Source organism: Desmodus rotundus, chromosome 4 (assembly GCF_022682495.2).
Source record: "Desmodus rotundus isolate HL8 chromosome 4, HLdesRot8A.1, whole genome shotgun sequence".
Classification (NCBI taxonomy): Eukaryota; Metazoa; Chordata; class Mammalia; order Chiroptera; family Phyllostomidae; genus Desmodus; species Desmodus rotundus.
This window is the reverse complement of record NC_071390.1, coordinates 108,622,412-108,646,233: the sequence shown is the minus strand read 5'-3', so window position 1 is coordinate 108,646,233 and position 23,822 is coordinate 108,622,412. Positions and strand designations below refer to the sequence as shown.

At 40.1% G+C, this 23,822-nt stretch overlaps 1 protein-coding gene across 5 annotated transcripts in view; it reads left to right on the top strand.

The window, feature by feature from the left end:
• The window catches only part of IL2RA (interleukin 2 receptor subunit alpha), a 68,438-nt gene that overhangs the window by 27,659 nt on the left and 16,957 nt on the right, over positions 1 to 23,822 (top strand). For 3 of the 5 annotated variants that reach the window (XM_045186606.3, XM_045186626.3, XM_053923350.2), the window contains exons 2-6: positions 15,911 to 16,102; positions 18,317 to 18,424; positions 20,553 to 20,747; positions 22,235 to 22,318; positions 22,685 to 22,756. In XM_045186606.3, the coding sequence (XP_045042541.1) occupies positions 15,911 to 16,102; positions 18,317 to 18,424; positions 20,553 to 20,747; positions 22,235 to 22,318; positions 22,685 to 22,756 (651 nt within the window). The remainder of the gene's footprint in view (positions 1 to 15,910; positions 16,103 to 18,316; positions 18,425 to 20,552; positions 20,748 to 22,234; positions 22,319 to 22,684; positions 22,757 to 23,822) is intronic. The other 2 variants (XM_045186610.2, XM_045186618.2) reach the window with 2 other exon arrangements.

The window sequence follows — 23,822 nt, the reverse complement described above, 5'->3', positions numbered from 1 at the left end:
CTTCTGGATTTCTATTACTGTTTTTGCCTTTAAGTCTGATATTAATTAATACAACATTCTTTTGGGTTGTAATTGCCTATTCTTTTTTAGGTTCAAACTTTCAGAGCCCTTGTGCTTTAAGCATGTCTCTTATAAACATCACATAACTTTATATTTTAAATTCTTTTTTCTTTACCTGCAGAGCTAATTCATTATATTGGTTCTTATAGTTGATATATTTGGATTGATTCCCACTATCTTATTTTCTTTATTTTTGCTCTTCTCTTTCTATGTATTTTTTCCTCCTTTCTTTCATCTTAAACAAATTTTTATTCAATCTAATTCTCTTCTCTTTACTAGTTTTAAGGTATTTACTTTACTCTGTCACTTTAGATGTTATTTTCAAATTTTTAACATGAACCCAGAATTTAAACATTTCAGATTTAATCAATATCATAACCCTCTTTACAAATAATAAATAACCTTAGAATGCTTTAATTCTACTCAACTTTCTGACTTCCAGGATTTTAGTTCTATCTTTTAACTCCACAAAACAGACATTTTGATTTTTATATACCATCAATGTTGATTTTGATTCACTCACAAGTTTACTTTTACCTTTCCTCATCATCTCTTCTTGTAATTCATATCTTCCTTCTGGGCTCATTACTTTTCTCTTTGAAATATATCATTAGAACAAAGTAACATGGTAAAAATCAACACATATGCATTAGTAATTTTAAACAATACAAATGGACCAACTCTGCAGTCAAGAAAATTAATAGAAATCCAAAGGTCAGTTAATATTGATAGAAGTTCAATACACCAGGGACATATTAACTTGTATGCAACCAATAACATGGCTTCCACATATATAAAACAAAAATTGACAAAACTATAGGATAAGTTTACAAATCCAGAGATGGTGACACATCTAATTATAGTCTCTGCATTACCTGATTTGTCCTTAACCCTACCTGATGCTTTTTGAAAGTTTCTCAATAAAAGGTCTGTCAAAGCCTTAATTCATGTTACTGCTACATTCATTTCAATCCATCTGTGAGTCCTTTATATCAGCTCTTTTAACCAATCCTTATGTTTTTTAATTCCTGTCTCATATTTTCCATATTCTCTCTCATCCCTTTTAGGGCATTAAAAGCTAATCAAAAATTCTCACTTTTTTCTGTTCTATTTATTCTGCTCTGGCAAGTGCCTTTCAGTTTGTTGTTCTTTCTTTCCTAATGGTGGCAATCCTCACTCCTTTTATTTCCCCTTTTGAGATTATTCCTCCTGGGGATTTCAATCCAAATGTCCTATGAGAAGGGGCAAAGATTGGGCCCCAGTTGTGGCCAGGTGCTGAATTAAAATTGGGAGGGGGCAGAACATTCTTTAGGCCAAAGAAATCTGTTGTTATAATGTCTTCCCTTCCCGCGTTGACCACATCACCTCTCTCAGGCAGCCTCTATGCAGAGAAGGGCTCTGCGCTTCTCCAAGAGCTTTCTCAGTGCTATTCATCTAGCCTTGGACACGAAAACAGCAGCAAGAGGAGAGAATGCCCCAGGATCAGGCAGTCCCCATGTCTGTCACTGTCCCTCTTTTCGCCCAGCTATACTCAAAGTGGCCCCTGGGTAAATCCACTCCACCCTGCTCGTGTTGGTCTGGTTGCTGATTTTCTGCGTTAGAGGTGATAGAGAAGGAAGTGTAAGGGAGAGATAAAGACGCAATTAAAAACTCTGCATGGCTTTTCATCCCCTTAATCTTGGTTGCCTCATGTCTCCTAAACCAGCAGCCCCCACCTTTTTGGCACCAGGGGCCTGTTTTTCCAAAGGTGGTGGGACAGGGACGGGGAGGTGTGGGGAGGATGAAACAGGAGGTGGAGCTCAACCGGGCTACCCTCTCTGGCCAGTTCCCAACAGGCCATGGACCCAGACCCGTACTGGTCCATGGTCCTGGTATTGGGGACCCCTGTCCTACACACAAACACAAACTGAAAGAAAGACCCAGCCACTTTCCATTGTGTCTGCACTAGTTTTATAGATCTCTCCAGAGCCCTTTTTCTCCTGTGACACTCCTGGCGGGGGGGGGGGGGGGGGGGGGGGGGCGGTTCTGTGGGAGGAAGCTGGAATTTCATGCTAATTTTCTACTACTCAAGGAGTATAGATCTCTTTAAAAGGGACAGAGTTGCATTTATATATAATCAACATAGATTTTAGAGAAGTTAGCTGAACCAAACATGTAATAGAATATAACAGATTTTTTAACAACTCGTCATATGTGAATCTTGGAATTAGTTCTAGTCCTGTGACATTTCCAGCAAATGCAGAAAAATGTAACATTCAGGAAACTGAGGAGCAAAGCTAATACTCACCTGGTATACCCTAGTAGAGAAGTTCCCAAAGTATATGGTTTGCAGGCATTTCTTGAAATTGAACAGTGAGCCTGCCACTTCCAGGGAAAACAATCATACTATTTATTATGATAAATTTTGAGGCTTCATAATAATTGATAAATTTTGATAAAAGGATCAAATTTGAGCACAATTAAAATTTTGAAAAACTTGTACTTCCACTGTGAGCTTGACTATTTTTCAATACTGAAAAGATTTTTCTGATGAGATCAGAAGTGACATTAACAAATCTGATTTGTTGGTATTATATAATGAATGTGTCAATATTTAGGAGCTCTGTATAACTCAGTGAACCATTTTTTTCCCGAAATGACTGATTCGAAATCAGATATAAGCACAAGACCCATTCAAAGTGCAAGATAGACCCATGGGTTTTAATCTAACAAATCAGTGATCCGCAACCTACAATGAAGAAACTACCACCTATTGAGTTAATATCAAAGAAGAATACCCGCAATTATCTGAGAGGCTATTAAAATACTTTTCTCTTTTTTAACTGTAAAAGGCTGAATTTTCTTCATATACTTCAACCAAAACAACATATTACAGTAGCTTGAATGCAGAAATGAATGAGAACCCCCCTTCTATTGAGAAAATTTAAAAGTTTGCAAAAATGTAAAACAATGCCACTTTTCTCACTAAATTTTGGAAAATTTAGTCATTTTCATAAAAATTATTTGTTAGTAAAATGGCTCATTATTGTTATTGTAAAACGAATTACCTGGTAAGTACACACTTTTAAGTGTTCTCAGTTCTGATTTCAAATATGGTAAACAATGATTGATATAACCCACAAAAACAAAAGCTTTGGGGGTTCTCAGTCACATTTAAGAGTGTAAAAGCGTCCTGATAACAAATGGTTTGAGAATCACTCCCCTAGTCATATTGGTTGTTAAAAAATTTAAACACTTCCAGGCTTGTTGATAAATATCTGCCCCTTTGAGCCTCTCAAATGACCCCTGCATACTCATTACCTTGGCCCCTCCTACACATCAGCAACTAAAGGGTTGCTGGGGCTGAGCAGGGTTAATGCTTAGCCCCAGGGGCTCCAGGACCCTCTCTGTCATCCTACAGTGGCATCCCTTCACATCTGTCCCTGACCCTGCTAGCCTGTTGTTCAATATTTTGAATCTCACTCAGCACAAAGCTAATGGCATCAGCCTCTCAGCTTTTATAGTTTCCTAAGGTCCATGCACACCTTTTATTCACACTTCTGTCCTCTTCATCCTTTCTCCTTCTTGACACATTTAAGTTTGCTACTTAAAAGAATTTCCTTAAAGTAAAAGCAAAAAAATTTTAAAGGCAGAAAAGAAGGTGGCAATAGTAGGATTTCTTGTGATTCCTGTCCTGCCACCTCCCTCTGAACTTCAATCTCCTGCTATGTAAAATCGGGATGACAGTATTTACCCTTCAGGGGTGTAGTGACACTAAAGGCAGTCTAGACAAAGGAGCAGCACACAGGCAGGCTCACATAACATAGTTACTATTACATAAATGGCCCTAACTGGAGGCCCCGAGCTCTCTGACTTCTTCAAAGATAATGATCTGAATTAAACCACAATATTTCACAAACACTTTCCAGTGACCCAGATAGTTAGACATAGCTCTACTTCTCAGCTAGAGAGAAGACTCCACCACTGGGTGAGAAGCACACTCGTTCCTGAAGTTTACGATTGTGCATGATGGGAAAGCACTGAGCTGGGAATCAGGGTTCCCGCGACTCGAAGAATGACACACAGCCTGTTTCTTCAACCACAAAATGTGGAGGTTGACCTAAATGATCTTTAGGGTTTCTCTGAGCTCTCAGATCTTAGGATCCTAGTAAGAGTTATGTTTGACATGTTCTATGGTATTTTGCACCAGAAGCACTTGGTTTTTGCTGGTTTGGTTTCCTGAGGAAGTTGTATACTATGTTTGACATTAGGTACAGCGTTGTGGTTCTTCTTAGATCTGACATAGATGAATGGCTTTAGGTCAAGAACCAGGTCATTTCTTTATCAAGTGCCCCAAGCTCTTGACGTACTTCTACATCCCTGTGTAAAGCTTAGTAAATATTCATCTAGAAGTTTCTATGCTTAGTGAGTTATTCTAATGTTCATCCCCCATCAGGGGTGTCCAACCTGTGGCCCAGGATGGCTATGAATGCAGCCCAACACAAAATTGTGAATTTACTTAAATTGTTTTTCTCATCAGTTTTTGTTAGTGTTTGTGTATTTAATGTGTGGCCCAAGACAGTTCTTCTCTGTGGCCCAGAGATGCCAAAAGGTTCGACACCCTAAATGGAGAAGGAGACAGGCACTAAGATGAAGCCATTTACTCAGTTTTGGAAACAGTGCCAGCTGGGCTGTGGGTAAACATAACTTGACCTTGATTCACCCACAGAGCAAAGAATCTTATCTCAGACTCTGTCTACATCCTTTTGAAGCCCTTTCCTTTCCTTTATCTTTCATGTTGCTCACAGGGGCCACAAGGGCCAGAAGAATTCTTTCTCACTTTAAACAACATTGGACAAAAAATAGTTACCTAGCCCACAACTGTTTTTCACCCACCCATCTTTCCTCCAGTCAAGGAAATTTTCACTGCACCATCTTAGATACTGAGTGAAGTACCTGGGAAAAAGATGCTGTCGGCAGGTTGCATAGCACCTGAAGGCCCCTGCTCGCTGTCTACTGGAGGAGGTGGTGCTTAGGAAGAGGGCAGCTGGAGAGGGAGGCTGCCCCAGCCATTGCTACTTCAAGTGTGCGGTTGCAGCACCAGCGGCATTCGGGAGCTTCTTGGATGTTGTTAGCCCCCACACTTGCCTAGGGAATCCTTAGACATGTCCTACTGGCTGGAGACAACTTAGACATCACTCTCCCCGATCAAGTGGCCTCCAACTGTTGATATTTCTAATTACCTCAAGAGACACAAAAATATCTCAGCACAAAACTCATTTTAGTTTTATTCCTTTAAAAAACCAAAAGGATAAAAAGTACGGGGGGAGTTGGCAAAACAAAATAAAGGGGTATCAGGATTCCAAATCTGATTAAGAGCTCCTGGATCTCTGGCTCCTGTCCTTCTTACTGTGGGGTAAGGCCACTTACAGGAAGAAAAGAGAGCACCTCACTTCATTACATTTCTCCTCTTTTATTTGAAACCCAAGCAGTAGAAGCTGCACATTTGTTCCTCTGGGAATAGTGATGAGCAGTTGATGACATGGTCTAACACTTGAAAGGAGAAAGCAGATGCCTGGGAGGCAGGAAGCTGGTTGGAACTGCTAGATCTGTTGCTGTGTATCCTACAAATGCCTGATCTTTCCCAACCCAGCATGGGCATGGTGAGTGAGATGGAGTGGTTGAGTCCCCAGCAATCCATTGGAGGGAAATCAACAACAACAAAAGCCAACAGTGAAAAGAGAAGAGTGTCCAAGGGTCCCTCACCCATCTTTCTCTGAGATCTCTTTGGTGATACAAGCCAGAGGAAAGTTGCTCTCAGTTATTATCACTAGTGTCAGCTGAAGAAGCCGAAAGTACCTACAGAGTCACACTTCATTGAGTAGGAGGCAACAAATCCATAAATATCTCAAGGTAAGATGCACCCGTGATAGTATTTCAGAGACAGTGATCGAGGTGGGCTATGACAAGGGAGTGGAACTCTGGGATCCTGCCTGTGTCTTTCAAAATACCATTCGTAGAAAAATTATGAAATAAGATACGAAACATTTTCAACATCAGAAGAGCCCAGATTAACACTCTCTTAGTGGATGCTGAAGCCCTCAGGATTTTCAGGACTAATAATAAGAGTTGGCTGTCTCCTTTTCCCACTGCCCACATAAAAGGTGTAAGAGCTAAAAGGTAAGGCCACATCAATGTATCTCTGCACCTACAGTAAGACTCCCTACTGGGAGCCCTGCTTTACAAGCTCTGAGCACTTACTTATCCCCATCTCCCGACGGATTTCAGGTAAGAAATCTGAAGTTTTACTCTACTTAAAAGTATAAGCAGCAGACACTTTTTAAATGTTTTAATCAAGTATTTACTGATACCCATAGATCTTATTTTACAATAATATTAACTGAAGAGAGAATCTTGTGTTCAATTGGAGAGACATAAAAAATCAGAAAAGAAATCGTAACTCAGGGAAGGCGTTGATTTAGGAAGCTAAAGAAGCTTAGCTTGAGACAAACATTAAAGCAAATACGAACTAAAGACAACATGGTTGGAAATCTTTACCCATCATTTTGTCCTCTGCCTCCCCCTCCTCCTCAATGCTTTCTTCTCTCTCTCCAGTTTTCCTTTTGCAGAGTCTTTCTTCAGGCCCTAGAACTGAGGATGGAATGATTAGGTTAACTACATTTGAGTTAAAGAGCTTCTTTGCACTGATGCAGAGAACTAACTAAATTTTGCTTCACTTTTTGTTTCTATTTTTATTTTAAAAATAATACAGCACCATCTTGGTCCACATACCAGATATATCTTCTGACTCTATCTAACTTTATATCATAGATACTTCCCAGGCAATGTCATAATGATTTTTAATATTTGCATAATGTCACAACACACTGATTTCCCTTATTTAACCATTTTTGTTTATGGCACAATCAATAGTATTTATGTTTGTGGTTTAACAGAAAGAGCAATCACTGAATGGCTTTGCTCTCTTTCCTGTTGAATTGGTTGCTTACGGCATGCTCCTTGTACTGGGATTCTGGGATCAATGATTATAAACACGTCCATGGCTTTTGATATGTTGTTATATTACTTATTTAATTAGAAAATGAACTCTGAGTTTTCTAAACACACTGCCACACAATGATGGTTTTAAGGGACTGGCTTTGGTTTAATCCAGACCTCACTTTTGCAAGAAATAAAGTATGGCCATGTTAGTTCAGTCAGCAAATACTGTGCTCATCTGTGTAAAGCTCTATATCACATGTTGCAAGGGGCTGCCAAGGGGACTAGGACACAGTTCTGGCCCCAAAGGGGGTCCCAGTTGTGGTAGGAGGTTGCAATATAAAACCATTGGGTAAACCGGTGGTTTGGCCTTTTCTTCCTGGAAAAGTCAAGATCACACAGGCCGGGAAGGCTGCACAGTGGAAGCACCAGTGGGATGCACAAGACAGCCACGGCAAACCTGGGAAGCCAAAAACACTTGTCGTCTGTGGAGCTTGATGGTACTGGGTCTGAGTTTAGATTCTGAGGATGACCTTGAGTGAACCACACATTTTCTGTGAGATTCTGGTTCCTCATCTGTGAAATGGAGATGACATTTCCCTCAAACACTGTTGTCAGGATGAAATGCTAATGTGAAAGCCCTTTGGAACCAAATAATCCTATACAAATGTCACATATTAGTGACATACCGACCTTCCTCCTTCTCTTTCTCTATCTCTTACTTCCAATCCACCACCCTTCTCATGCACTTAGCTCCCTTATAATTCTTTCCAGATCTTTCCCTTCTTGAGAAGAACCTATTTCCCATTTCTACTCCAAACCTCAACTAGTTAGCAAAGGGCAAAGGGTGGTATAAACTAATTTACATTAAGGAGTGGCATTGGTCTGCTCAGCCTACCATAATAAAATGCCACAGACTTAGCAGCTTAAACAACAGAAATTTATTTTCTTAAACCTCTGGAGGCTGGAAGTCCAAGACCAAGGTGCTGGCAGGGCTGGTTTCCCCTGAGGCCTCTCTCCTTGGCTTGCAGACATCATCCTCACGCTGCCTCTTCACAGGGTCTTTTCTCTGGGAATCCCTGGCATCTCCTGCATGTCCAAATTAACTCTTCTTGTAAGGACACAAGTCAGATTGGATCAGGGCCGACCCATATGACTTAATGTAATCTTTTTTTTTTCTTTTTTAAAGATTTTATTTATTCAGTTTTAGAGAGAGAGGAAGGGATAGAAGTATCAATATGTGGTTGCCTCTTGTATTCCCCCTACTGGGGACCTGGCCCACAACTCAGGAATGTGCCCTGACTGGGAATAGAACCAGTGACCTTTTGGTTGGCAGGCCAGCACTCATTCCACTGAGCCACACCAGCCAAGTATGACCTAATTTAATCTTAATTATCTTCTTAAAGGATAGTTCTTTAAATAGTCGATTTCAAGGTTCTGGGATTAGAGTTTCAATATATGAATCTGAGGGGACTCTTTATCATAACAAAGAGTTAATGATAAATGATCTAAAATTCCTAGCACTGGAAAGAGGATTCTGAAGGAGAGAAAGCCCTAAGAGAAAGGATGACTAAATGAAGGATGGTGATTGTAGCACCTCATGAGCAGTGGGAGGGGTGTTGGGCAGGGATTTGGGGCTGGGGATCTTCTTGGCACCCTTCACAGGCAGGCAGCCATTGGCAGCAGACACTTTAAATACTCTCAGGAGAGAAAATGACATCAAAATCCACACTTGTACTGATACTTAAAAATTACAGGGAGAAAAATATTTATTTCCCTTCCCACCTTCTAAAGAAAATTCTGTTTACCTCCTGAGCTTCTGGGCCCACTGCAGTACAACTCAGGGCAATGGGTAGAGCTGGGAGCACAGACTAATTTCTGCTCAAGAGTCAGAGCTACTGGTGGAAATGAGAAAGACAGGTACAAGAGGAAAGGTGGAGAAAAGCCCCTCCCTGTTAGGTGAATCTCGAGAAATAATTTTCAAAGTTTTAGTGAGTAAACGTAGAGAATAAGCAGAGATGCTATTCTGTGTGGGAAGACATTTTTAAGGGCCATATAGGGAAAGAAGATTTAAAGACATTTTGTTGAGTCATGTAAATGGAATTCTTTATTATTCCTCTGCAAGACTTCAGGATAGACAAAGTACTTTAAAGTCCTTTTCTTTTTCTTTTTTTCTTTTTAGATGTACTGCTGCTTCTTTTATGACACCCTACTGAGAAGGGCCAAAAAATTAGTCCAGATTTATTCCCATTAGAGTAAAAAAAAACAAAACTCCAGGACTACCTTCCCCATGTACTCTTCTACCTCCCACTTTCTTCAGATGGCATTTGGAACACCCTTGGTAAGGCATTTTAGGGAAAAGAATTACATTCTAGCTCATTACTGGTTCTTAGCTATAAACCAGAGAAGTTTCAGTGTTTCTGAGTTACAGAAAAGATGCTTTCATGACAGGAAAATCTATGGCAGTAAGAAGTTCTGGAACTTCCCCTTATCCCCACATGAACTCCTCAGACACTCAGGCTAATTCATAATGACTCTGAAAATTTCCACGACCTTACTTAGAAAAGCATGCTATTATGTAATTGAAGAGTTTTTAAGGACATCTGTATGCCTTTTTTCAAATTTATGTGTTTAGAAGTTGTCTTGGTTTGTGGTTGAGTTATCAGATTCCAAATGCATCTGAGGTTAACCCTTGATTATTTGTGGTAATTAATAACTACAAGAGTTGCTAAGTATACCTCTTAATGATTTTTTGAGGTAAAATTACTGACAGTGAAATGCACAGATGTTAAGTGTACAGTTTGATGAGTTTTGGCAAATACGTGCTCCCATATAATCAACATCTCTGTCACCCCACCCCCCCTTCCGGTCAATCCCCACCCACCACAAGCAACCAGCTTACTTTCTGTATACTAGGTCTGTCTCTTCTTGAACTTCATATAATAGAATCAAACAATATGTAGTATTTTGTGTCTATCTTCTTTAGTTCAATATAATGTCTTTGAGATTATTTAAAGCCACTATAAATATTTTGTATGCCTTTTGTAGATATATGCCTTCATTCCTCCCAGACAAATATCTGGAAATGGAGTTGCTAGATGTAGAGTAGATATGTATTTAACTTCACTTTAAAAACTTTCAATTTTCCAAAGTAATGGTATTATTTTACACTCCTATCAGTAACATAAGAGAGTTCCAGTAGCTTTACTTCCTCTCCAGCATCTGGTAGTATCATTCTTTTATCTGTTTTACCCTTTCTAATGGACTATTTCATGGTTGTTTCCAATTTGCTTTTTTTTTCTTCTGTCTACTGATGTTGAGCACTCTTTCCAGTGCTTACTGATAATCATATATATGTTCTTTCCAGAAGTAATCCTTCAAGTCTTTGCCCATTTATTTATTGGGTTGTTTGCCTTTTAGTATTGATTTGTAGTTCTTTATATAATATGGACACAAGCCTTTTTATCACATATATATGTTGCAAACATTGTCATCAAGTCTATCTCTATCATTTATTTTTTCCATTTTCTTAATGTCTTAGGATGGGTAGAAGTTTTTTATTTACTTCTCTTTTATGGTTAGTGCTTTTTGTGTCTAGGAACTCTCTGCCTATACCTAGCTTGCAAAACTATTTACCTTTATTTGCTTTTAGAAGCATAATAGTTTTAACTTTTATGTTTATGTCTAGAATATACAGATCTAGTACATAAATGTTTAGATATAAAATAAAATGAATTTTTGTATATGGAGTGAGGTTCTTTTTTCACTATATATCTATTCATTTTTTCCAGAAGCATTTGTCCTTTTTTCACTGAATTGCCATGATATATTTGTAAAATAATCAACTGAATTTCCATGTTATTCAGAAATATCTATTTCTGAATTTTCTATTCTGTTTTATTATTCTATGTGTCAATCCTTGACTAATATGTACTGTCTTGGTCATTTTACCTTTACAGAAAGTCTTGACATAAAATTATGTGAATCCTCCAAATTTGTACATCTGTTTAAAGTTGTCCAAGAAATTCTAGGTCTTTTGTATTTCCAAAGAGGTTTTAGAATCAACTTGCCAAATTTCTACCCATAAGTGTGTTGGATTTTTAAAATTGTAATTACATTGAATTTATTGATAAATTTAAGGTGAATTGACATATTTTTCTTAAAAAAAGAATGTTCCAACCCATGAACATTGTACATTTCTCCACTTATATGGTTCTTTAATTTATTTTGGCAATATTTCATAGTTTTCAATTTAGAGGTCTTGCACATTTTTGGTAAATTTATTCATGACTATTTTATGTTTTTGATACTATTATAAAGGGAATTGTTTTATTTTTTTTATTTTATAGTTGGTTTTTTCCAGTATTTAAAACTAAGCACAAGTGGCCCTGGGTGGTGTGGCTTAGTGGATTGAGTGTAGGCCTGAGAACTGAAGGGTCACTGGTTCGATTCCCTGTCAGGGTACTTGTCTGGGTTGTGGGCCAGGTCCCCAGTAGGGGGTGTGCGAGAGGCAAAACAATAAAAAGATAAAACGATAAAAAGAACTAACCACAGTGATTTTTATATATTGAGATTGCTAAATTTACTAAGTTCTAGTAGTTAGTTTGTAGATTTCTTACTAATTTTATGTAAACAATCAAGTCATCTGTGAATGTTTCTTACTTTAAAATCTACTTTCTGACATTTACCTATATATATAAATAAACATGTGTGTGTATCTATATATGTATATATATATAGCCACACCAACTTTCTTACGTGTACCTTTGCATAATATATCATATCTTTAACTTATCACTGTCCTTATATTTAAAGTGTGTTCTCTTGCAGATAGCATTTGGTCGGGCCTTGCTGTTTTATCCAGTCTGAAAGTGTCTGGCTTTTAATTTATGTTTCATGTAGTTACTGATATGAGTGGCTTTAAGTCTATCTTCTTGCTATCTGTTTCTAACTTGTTATACTGATAAACTTACCCTGACACGTCATTATCCCCCAGAGTCCATAGCTGACATTAGGATTCACTCTTGGTGTTATAGGTTGTATGAATTTGGAGAAATGTATAATGACATGTATTCACCATTATCATAACATCCAGAGTATTTTCACTGCTCTAAAAGTCCTCTGTGCTCCTTGTGTACATCCCGCCGCCCTCCCTAACGCCTGTCAACCACTGATCTTTGTACTGTCGCCACAGTTTTGCCTTTTCCAGAATCTCATAGAGTTGGAATTATACAGTATGAGGCCTTTTGAGATTGGCTTTTTTCACTAACAGTATGCATTTACGTTTCCTCCATGTCTTTTCATGGCTTGACGGCTCATTGCTTTTTAGTGCTGAAGTATATACCATTGTCTGACACACCTCAGTTTACTTGTCCATTCACCTGCTGAAGGATATCTAAGGGGTTGCTTCCAAGTTTTGGCAACTATGAATAAAACTGCTATAAACATCCATGTGCAAGTTTCTGCATAGACAAAAATTTTCATATCCTTTGGGTAAATCCCAAGAAGCATGATTATTGGATTGCACAGTAAGAGTTAGTTTAATTTTGTAAGAATCTGCCAAACTGTCTTCCAAAGTGGCTGTACCATTTTGCATCCGCACCAGCAACATATGAGGGTTCCTACTGTTGCACAACCTCACCAGCATTTGGTATTCCGGATTTTGGCCATTCTAAAGGTGTGTAGTGATAATCACATTATCGTTTTCATTTGCATTTCCCTGATGACATATGATTTGGAGCATCTTTTCATATGCTTATTTGCTATCTGTACATTTTCTGTGGTAATGTGCTATTAAAGTCATTGGCCCATTTTTATTTTTTTTTAAACATTTTAGTTATTTATTTTTAGAGAGGAGGATGGAGGGAGAAAGAAAAGGAGAGAAACCAATCTGTGGTTGCCTCTCACATGCCCCTTACTGGGCACCTGGCCCACGATCCAGGCATGTGTCCTGCCTGACTGGGAATTGAACTGGTGACCCTTTAGTTTGCAGGCCCGCACTCAGTCCACTGAGCTACACCAGCCAGGGCAAGGGGCCCATTTTTCAGATCAGGTTGTTAATTTTTGTATTGTTTAGTCTTAGGCATTCTTTGTATATTTTATATAACCGTCCTTAATAAAATATATCTTTTAGAAATATTTTCTCCCAGTCTGTGGCTTATCTCTTCATTCTTTTGAGAGCAGAAATATTTTATTTTAATGAAATCTAGTTTCTCAATTCTTTCTGTCATGGATCACACCATTGGTGTTGCATCTAAAAAGTCATTATCAAAACCAAGGTCATCAGGCTTTCTCTTATGTTATCTTCTAGGAGTTTTATAGTTTTGTGTTTTACATTTAGGTATGTGATCCATTCTGAGTTAATTTTTGTGAAGGACATAGGCTCTGTCTAGATCTACTTTCTGCATGTGGATGTCCAATTGTTCCAGCATCATTTGTTGAAAAGACTGCCTTTGTTCCATTGTATTGCCTTCGTTCTTTTTTCAAAGATCAGTTGACCATCTTTATGTGGGTTTGTTTAAGGCATCTCGCTTCTGTTACACAGATCTTTTTGTCCATTCTTCACCAGTTCTGCACTGTGTTATTTACTGTAGCTTTTTAGGCAGTCTTGAAGTCAGGTAGTGTCAATCCTCCAACTTTGTTCTTCAGTATTATGTTGGCTATCCTGAGCCCTTTGCTTCTCCATATAAACTTTGGCATCAGCTCGTTGATATCCACAAAACAACTTGCTGGAATTTTGATTGGGATTGCATTGTCTATAGTTCAAGTTGGAAAGAACTGACATATTGACAACATTGAATCTTCCTATCCACGAATGTGGAATATCTCTCCATTTATTTAGCTCTTCTTTGATTTCTTTCATCAGAGTTTGATAGTTTGCCTCATATAGATCCCATACATATTTTCTTAGATTTATATCCAAGTACTTTATTTTTGGGGTGCCAATTGAATGCTATTGTGTTTTTAATTTCAATTTTCACTTGTTCATTGCTGCTATATAGTCCGGCATTTGACTTCTGTATATTAGCTTTGTATCTTGTAACCCTGCTATAATTGCTTATTAGTATGAAGAGGGTTTTTTTAAATCTGTTCTTTCAGATTTTCTACATAGTCAGTCATGATATCTGCAAACAGAAAATTTTATTTCTTCCTTCCCTATCTGTATACCTTTCATTTCCTTTTCTTTTCTGTTACATTAGCTAGGACTTTTAGTACAAGGTTGAAAAGCAGCAGTTAAAGGTAATGTCCTCGCCATGTTCCTCCACTGGTTCTTCTGATTATTATGCATATTTTGTTTTAGAAACAGATTTACCATCTGATACTTAAAAAGTTGGTTAGTGTCGATGTCTGATAAATGCCAGAGAGTGGTACTAATCGTATGGGCTGTAGAGAGAGATGTCTTTTTGCAGAAGTTAAGGGATAAACTTCACCCCAGACAATGTGAATCACTATCCTCTTTTTCTGGGCAGAGGAAAAAAAACAAACTAGCAACTATCTATGCCTACTTTGTGCCAGGTACTCTGCAAGTTACCTTAGTATATTATGTCATACAGTCTTTAAAACAAATCAGTAAAATAATTATTATAACACCCACTCTACAGAAAAGGAAGCCACATCTTAGATAAGTAAAAATAATAAAGCTATATAGCTAGTAAACTGGTAGAGCTGTAATCTAGAAAACCATCTCTTTCCCCTTTCTACCATGCTGCCTTTCTTGCCTTAGTAGTATGTTATTATAATTACCAGAATTTATTGAGTGCTGATGGTACATGTTCCTCTACAATTGCTGGCCTACTGAACCATTCAAATTACTTTCATTTAATCCCTTTTTGTATAGACGTGGGGCAAGCTGCCCATGGTCTCCTCACCTGTTCCTGGGGTTAATAGGAGTGTCCTAAGTCTTGGATGGGCTGGCTTCTAGGATGGCAAGACTCTGGGCAAAGTGTAAGGGCACAGAGAAGCTTCACTACAACCCAAGTGCTGGCAGATGGTCCTCTGCCAGCAATAAGTGTGGCAACCAGCCCAGACTCAATGCCTATTCTGGTGGATGGAGAAGCTGGCTGTGATAGAAGCCCCTGCTCTCTCATCTTTTTCTGTTTCCCATGATCCTTCCTATCCACTTCTTTTATCCAGCGGGTGGCTTTTTCCTAAAAATCTAGTTTCTTGAGGCAGGAGAACTTGTTGCAAGATATGCAATGAAGTAATCTTTCCAGTTAGACCAATGTCTTTTTCCCCTTAATAGTTGAGTATTTGGCCACTACATCAAGCGTGGGAAACTAGTGTCCATTTTTTGAGCTGAGAAAGGGTCAGGTCTTTGCAGTGTGCAAAGGAATTTGGAAAACTCACAGGTGGGTAAGAGGGTGAGAAGTACACACTTCCTACTCGCTAGACATTAAGTGAAGAAGCACTTTACATTTCTATTTTTTAATGGTATGGAATCATTTAATTATAGAAAGTTAGACAACGCTCATTTCCTGAAAGTTCTTATTTCACTCACACGCACATTTTGTCCCTTAATTAAATTTACACGGCTTTCCTCTGTTCTTTTCCTCATATTCCTGCTCTTCCTCTCTCTACTTGCTCAAATAGGAGGCATATTCAGAACAAAACCTCATTCATTTCTATTCATTTATTTTGAAATATATTGTAGTCTAAAGAGGGATTTGGTTGAAATTAAATTTTGAACTGTGTCTCATACAAAGGTTTCTAAAGAACAATGGTAACAGCCTTAGTTTCTTTCTAGGAAAAATGGGGTGTACATAAATCCTTCAAATAAAATGAAGAAATGGGTGATTAAATCACTACATGGTTAAATATGTGAGTGTTTGCCTGGGCCTTCCTGAACTCCTACCATGCTTCTTTTTCTCTGCAGAGCTTTGTCATCACGAGCTACCACATGTGAGCCATGCCACATACAAAGCCCTCACGTACAAAATCGGCACCCTGATCAACTGTGACTGCAAGAAAGGCTTCCGCAGATTAAGCAACAGGTCACCCTATATGACTTGTACAGGAAACTCTGGTCACTCTTCCTGGGGAAACCAATGTCAGTGCACAAACATTTGTAAGTGTTTCCTTTTGTAACTACCAAGGGAAGGGGAGCTGTAGCAAAGAGTGAGACAGAGCTCCAGCTTTTGTTCACTCAACCGTACAAACAAAAATTGACCAGTCTGAACTATATGATAACTAATTTTAGTAGCTCCTGGAATATTTATTTACTTAACAAATATTTAAGGAGCATCTTCTTGTTCTAAGGACTGGTCTGGGCATGCGGGATACCCAACATTCAAGAAACGTATTTCAGGGGCAAGTAGGGAACAGACATTACACTAATAATTACTGAACAATTAAAAAAAAATTCTAGTTCATAGCAGCATGAACGTACTTAATGCCATTGAACTGTACACTTAAAATGATTGGTATAATAAATTTTATGTTATGTCTATTTTATCACATTTTAAAAAAATAAAAAAGAATAGTGTGAATAAACCTATGTAAAGAATATATACAGTAAAAAAAACAATTCTAGTGGGCAATAGCTACCTATAAGGCTGCATTAACTTGTTTGTGTTCTGATTTCCAAAGCTCATACTTCATACCATCAATATCCTGATTGATGAAATATACTTATCCTAGCTCCACCTCCAGAAACACAGCAGTGTGAATTCCTAAGAATGCCCCATGACCTCTCTTCCTCCCTCTCCTTTTCAGTTACCAGCTCTGTAAACCTAAAGAAAAAGTTCTAGGTACAAAAACTGAAGCAATGGGAGAGGCATTTCCTCCCCTGCAAGGGTAAAAAAGAAATAGAAGCTCATGCTACTGAATTCTAGAGTCTTATCTATTACTGACATTTTTCCCTCTGGGTACAATGGGGCCTTTTGGAGATTTCTTTGGAGGGGAAATATATAGCCAAGCAGAAATACATTGTTAATCCAGGTTCTTCCCCAGCCCACTGCAAGAAACTGGCATTCCAGAGCATGAGGAATATTCCCCAGAGGCCCCACATCCCCTTGCTGGGGTCAGAATAACAAGCCACAGGCAGGTCAGACTGGTATGTGTGGGAGTGAGGCCCCAAATCAGCACAAGGGAAGAAGAGAGGCAGAGGAAGTTGTTCACTTAGCATTTCTTTATGTCTGAATTTCCAAACATGGCTTGAGAGCTCATGGCCCTCATTACCAGACATGACTGGAATCACTGGCAGACTAAGAGTCTCAGCCTCACGATTGCTGGGGAGGGCAAGAAGAGATTGCAGAGCTACTTTCCCCAATACTGTAGGCAGTTTGCCTCCTTGGAATGGAATTGATGGAAATGACCCTCGAGATGCTTTCTAAACCTAAGTTGACCTGATACCATGATTTTGCCATTTAACTTTCTTCTTTGAATCCTGAAAGTTCTCTCATGAGTCCAATTTCCCTATGAGGTTCTTTGTCTACTCTGTGATATTAGAAAGTGGTGAATAGTGGTGAGTTCATGTCCTTTTATTTCTTAATTCTGGAGATAGTGTTGGTGGGTGGCAGTGACTTTTGTCCCACCCAGACCATGTATAGACTGCGTGTCAGGAGACTGCTACTCTCTTGAAGTACCCCATAGCCTTTTTCCCCAGAAGATCCGCTCTTGAACCCTAAGTTAGAATCCCAACTCCCCCTCATTTTGGTGCCCTTACTCAACTCCTTTGCCAAAATCTTCACAATAGAGAGGGGGTTGTAGAGAGGTCTTCTTCTTGTTACTTTAACATTGCATCTCTCTAAGTTTTTTTAAAATTTTTATTGTTATTCAATTATAGTTGTATGCCTTTTCTCCCCATCCCTCCACCCCACCCCAGCCGAGGGGGTTCGGCATCTCTCTAACTTTTAAATGAGCTGCTTTAGGGAAACAAAGGAGTCAGTCAGTCAGTGCACTGAAGAGCCATCTGACATACACCCGTGCAGTGTTCGCAGGGTTGATGGCCAGAATAGAGTCCCTTTGGGGGAGGCACAAACACACAAAAAATCCCACCAGAAAATCTCTGTCTTTTCAGGAACATGTTGAAGGCCGTTGTCATTACACACACGAATACTGAAGGCCAGTGCTGCCCTGGGCTTGACATGAGCAGGGGCCCCTGAAAGCACCCCAAGGGCAGGGCTTATGTGTGGGTCATCTTTGTAACCCCAGCACCCCAGATATTTCCTGCACACCACAAGCACTAGAAAGACACTTCCTGAGTAAATAATACATGAAGAAGGTTTATTATTATAAGCCTTTGTGAAGTTATTTGCTTCCTTCTGTTCATATTCTGTAGCCCTCAGGAACAGACAGAAACAAGCTACTCCTACACCTGAAGAACAGAAGAAAGGAAAAAACACAGAAATGCAAAGCCAAATGCAGCCCACAGACCAAGTTAACCAAGGTAAGAGGTGAATCTGAACAACTGTTGTCTAGCTGAGTACAAGGAGCCAACTTTTCTCTTGCAGGTATGTGATGTGCTCCCCAAAGGAAGGAAGTCTGTCCCACTATCGTCTCTTCTAAGGCTATCATGTCAATGAGAACTGTTGTATAGAATTTGCAGGCTATTGGCTCAGCATTTCAAGTCACTCTCACAGTAGCCAACCTGGGCTCTGGGTTTCTTCCTGGTTTGGGAGCTAGCTGAATATAATTCAATTCAATTCAATCCAATGCAATTCAATTCAATTAGCAGGTGTTGGGACTAAAGGTGCCAGGCACTGCCAAAGAAGATACAAACATGACCAGACAATAGTCCCTGCTCTAAGGAAATATTTTGTTTTTACTCTAAGTAGAAGATAATGAACTGCCAGGAAAGCAATTTACTTCAAGATGTTTCTCACCATGGGGTTGTTAAATGTGCTGGGCCATATTTGTGAATCTTGAAGTTGCAGACAAATACCTCCCAGCTAATGGGCTGTGGATGAGTGAACACCATAACTACCCAGTTACTGTCGCAATTTTCCACAATGAATCATATTGATTGAAGTCACCATAATGTCAGGAGGAAGCAGAGCCCATTGGGAAAGCCTGAGCTTTGGGGGGAACCAGCTGACCTTATGAAACCCTGCAGTCCCATGCTGATTTTATAACCTTACAAAGAACTTTGTCATACTGTATATAAGCTCACTTGAACCTCACAACCCAGTGAGTCAGGGAGCCGGAGTATTACTTCTTCAATTTACAAAAGAAATAGAGATGTTGAGAAGGTAAATGACTTGGCTAATTATTAAAAAAAAACTAATTATTTTTAAAAAGCTAATCCAGGGGCATTTTTGCAACATGAAGTGTTTTCCATTTGCCTCTCCAACTTTGTAATGGAATGGTGTTTTAAAACACATTTGTTTGTTTTTCTCTACTTCTACCACATTACCCTCCACAATTATTGAAATTTTTCTCAAAAGGTCAATATTTGTTTTCCTTATTCAATAGATAACCAACTGGTTCTGGCTAAGGGATATTTCACAGATTGTCTTAATTAGGATGTTTTCGTTTAAAAGAAGCAAACCCAATTCAAACAGGTTCAGACATTCTGGTTTTCATTGGCTGTACCAGAAATGTTTTGAGCCTAAAACAGAAGTTCAGTGATGATTTGCAAGGTGCTATGCCAGAGCAGACTGTCAGGACAGAACCGCTAGGCTTGCTGCAGGGGCAGAGACGTTACACAGCATCTTTTAGAGGTTATATTGGGTAGTCAGGTTGTAGAAAATCTGAAACGTCAGAGAATATGTTTAGCTTCACATGTCTGGGGATAGAGGATACATGTGGTTCCATATGTTCAGATAAGGGGTGGGGTAGAAAATCCTGAGATTAAATTAGAGCAGGACGTGATCTCTGGGGTTAAAGGTCAGTCAGAGTTGGGTTTTGGTTGGTAAGTGGAAAGTTCCTGGGCATGGGGAATTTTCAGAGGCCTTGATGGGGTCAGGGAGGGCAAGCTTCAGGCATGGCTTGATCACAGATCAGGTCCAGTTCTCTGAGATTCTCTCAGCCTTTCTCGCCTCATGATTTTGGCTTTGTCCCCAGTCCTTCTACCATGGCCCCAAGGTGACCATTAGCACAACCCAAGGATGTAACTTCCTCCATCAGCAGTGGAGATCCAGGGTGGTCTTCACTTTTCAGTGACTCAAATTGGCTTGAGCCTGCCCTTATCTCTCAGCTGAGATCTCCCTTCCTGCTTCTGTCCACTTATGAAAACCCTCGCTGTGGTCAAAAGTAAGTACTTATCCCTCTGCGTAGCAAGCGTCTGTTCCTTAACTCTAATACTCAGCACATCCTGCCTTCATGTGCCTTTTTTACCCAATTGACTGACCCCTCCTGCAGGAGTGACTGGACCTTTGTGCCTTCCCACAAGATACTCAGCAAAGTTCCTGACACACAGATGTTCTCAATATTGGCTAAGTGAAATAAAATGAATGAACAAGTGAATAAACAAACAAAAGAATCAGAACCAAGGTCCAGACTCTAGGAAGGGGAAACTTGGATTTACTCATATTGCTTCCCCAACTTGCCTTTGTAATTTTCTTTCCCTCTTCCAGATCATTGCAGGGAGCCTCCACCATGGGAACATGAAGGTTCAAAGAGAATTTATCATTTTGTGGTGGGGCAGACCGTTTACTACGAGTGTGCCCAGGGATTCAGGGCCCTACAGAGAGGTCCTGCCAAGAGCACCTGCAAAATGACCTGTGGGGAGGGGAGGTGGACACAGCCCCAGCTCAAGTGCATAAGAGAAGGTAAGAACAACCAGTTCTGAGGTATGGAGGGCACCTTCTTGAGTTCACTACTCTGCTTTTCCCATCAGGCCAACCAGGGTGGAATTCCTGACCCACCACCTATGTAGCCTTGGGCAAGCCACTTAATTTCCTTGGGTCTCTGTTTTTTCTCATTCTAGAAAAAAGACTAGATAAGCTCTAAGGTCTCTAACACTGAAGATCCCCTGTACCCTGAGTGGGAATAAGTAGCAGGAGACAGAAGAGGAGATAAGGTCTTTTGAGTGTCCCAAAGCCCCCAGATCACTCATTGGTAATAATTCTCCCCCTTTCCTAGATGATTCTGAAATTTCACTTCTTCCTCTAAGCTACCAAGACTTCCTCTCATTCAAAAGGGAAAGTCCTTGCCCTGGCGGGTGTGGCTGAGTGGACAGAGCGTGGGCTGTGAACCAAGTAGTCACTGGTTCAATTCCCAGTCAGGGCATATACCTGAGTTGTGGGCCAGGTCCCCAAGAGGGGGCATGCAAGAGGCAACCACACATTGATATTTCTCTCCCTCTTTTTCTCCTTCCATTCCCCTCTCTAAAAATAAATAAAATCTTTTAAAAAGCGGGGGGGAGTCCAGCCTGTAACCCACAGATTTCTAACTTACTGATATATAATGTAAATCCGTTTTTTCCCTACGGTGCTATACCATTGGCATGCAACTTCCCCTGTATCATTCATTCCCACTGAGCTTTGATAAAAGTGCAAATGTGCAGGGAAGGGATTTATTCAAGCACAAACATGCACACCCCCACCCCCACATACACACACACACTCACTCATGCATACACACAATCCACCTATATTAAGGTCTTCTGCTATTTTCATTCTGAAATCATGTTACTGTTTCTACAATCAAAAGGCACTTACTTTAACTATGGGTGACTGGTTTCTTTCCTCACCACCCTTCCCCAGGTCCCATGTCTTACTCTTGGATTCTTTGGGAATTCTGCACTTCTTTCCCATAGCCTGTCTTCAGTGAGCCACACTGCTGGCCATGGCATGCTGCTGGTTTCTTTTGTGAAAGGATGACAAAGCAGGGCAGTATCCTAGGCAACTGACAACACCCATTAGGAATGGGGGACCTGTCACAGAGAAAAGCTATCCCCTCGTGCCTTTCTACTTTGTTTGATGGTTCAATGGTATTTGTATTATTATGACCTGTCTTCAAGCCACAGATGGAAACCAGGGCTGAGTAGGAGTGTTTCTCAGAGTTCTATAGAAAACCAGGATCACAGTTAGAATTTCCTCTTACATGGATGGCTCTACAGGGGCCACTTACCCACCTCCCTGTGACCCTGATAGGGAGCCATGTGATGTGGCATGCACAGATAACACACCCAGAACTGAGATTCACACCTTAGCTAGTGTATCTGAAGTTCACTGAGGAGGGAAGGTGGGGTTGGATGCGAGGCTCCCCAGTACCCCCACCTTCAGACCACAGCATTGCTTACTGTCTCCTCCAGGCGATGAAGAGTCTCAAGAAAGCACGGATACTCCTTCTGAGAGCGAAACTTCCTGTCCCTTAATAACGACAGGTACCACTACAGGTATGGCCAGAGTTTGTTTCTATGAAGATAAAAGCTTTGCCATTAAATCATAAGGAGAAAGGGAAGGGGCTGCCTGGAGCAGCCCCTCCAGCAGATGGGTCAGAGCTGCCCCGTGGATGTTTAAAGATCGTCAGGCATCTGCATCCAACCTCCCGACCCTCAGATCCTGAAAAGCAAGTGTCAAAAAGGAGAAACCATACTGAGGGTGATATATCGAGGCAGAAGAACGGAATGCTTGCACATGGCCTCCCCTTGTCTTTTACATCCCTTCCATCAGTCTCAGAGGTTCCAGCTCACAGAGAAGCCCTAACACCCTCTGGCCCGTGCAGTCTGATAATCGCATCTTCTCTTTCCTATCTTGCACAGATTTTGAAAAGCGTACAGAAGTGGCTACAACCACGAAGATGTTCATATTTACCATCGAGTATCAGATAGCAGGTGGGTAGGAGCCACTTCTGTTACTGACAAAATGTGCCCTAGACAGAGACTGTGGGGCGTGTTGCTTGGTCGATAGATTGGTTAATTGTTTAAAATGGCCCTCTATTTACACTTTATGTTTATAAAAGTAAAAAACTAATCCAGAAATTAACATAACTTAAAATCACAGTAATCGGTTACAGTAAGTCCTGAGTGAAGTCTCAAACCCGCCCCAATCAGTTCCTCCTTGAATGGGTTCTAAATGACAAAATACCCATGCCTGTATGTGAGGGCTGAGGCAAAGGAGGAGGGAGGCAGTAACAAGGCAAAGGGAGAAAAACATTCTGTAAGCACTATAGTTGTTTCCTGGTGAGAGGGGGAAAAAACATGCCTTGCAGCAAAAAAATAAAAAATAAAAAATGAGCTCAGAAACCAGAGTAGAACGTACCACCAGGGGCTGGGGCAGACAGGGAGACACTGTCATGGTCAGAGAGCATGAGTTTCCAGTGAGAAGATAAGTTGGGGTGGAATGTACAGCATGGTGATTACAGTTAACGATACTGGATTGTATATTTGAAAGTTAAGAGGCTAGATCTTACCTGTTCTAACCACAAAAAAGAAATGGTAATTATGTGACGTAATGGAGGTATTAGATAACGCTATGGTGGTAATTACATGGCAATATGTAGGTGGACCAAATAAACAGGCTGTACACCTTACACTTAACAATGTGTATGCCAATTATATCTCAATAAAGCCAGGGCGGAAAGAAGAAAAACAGGCTTTGAGACACAGGCTTTAAGATAGGTAGGTAGGTAGGTAGGTAGGTAGGTAGTTACATACATAGATAGATAGGTGGCTCACTCCAGTACTATTTGGGAAATACGAACACTTTCAAGAGATGCTAAGGTGTTTATCATTTATCTTTATACTTCGATATCTCTTTTACTTGTCATAGGCCTCACTCAGGGCCTCTTTAAACTGAGGCCTAGCCTCTGAACCTTTCTGAAGAGTGCCTGTCAGCTGGATCTCACCCAAAAGCCTTTTGAGGAAAGGCGCCATGCCCTCCTCAGCCCATGCCAACTCA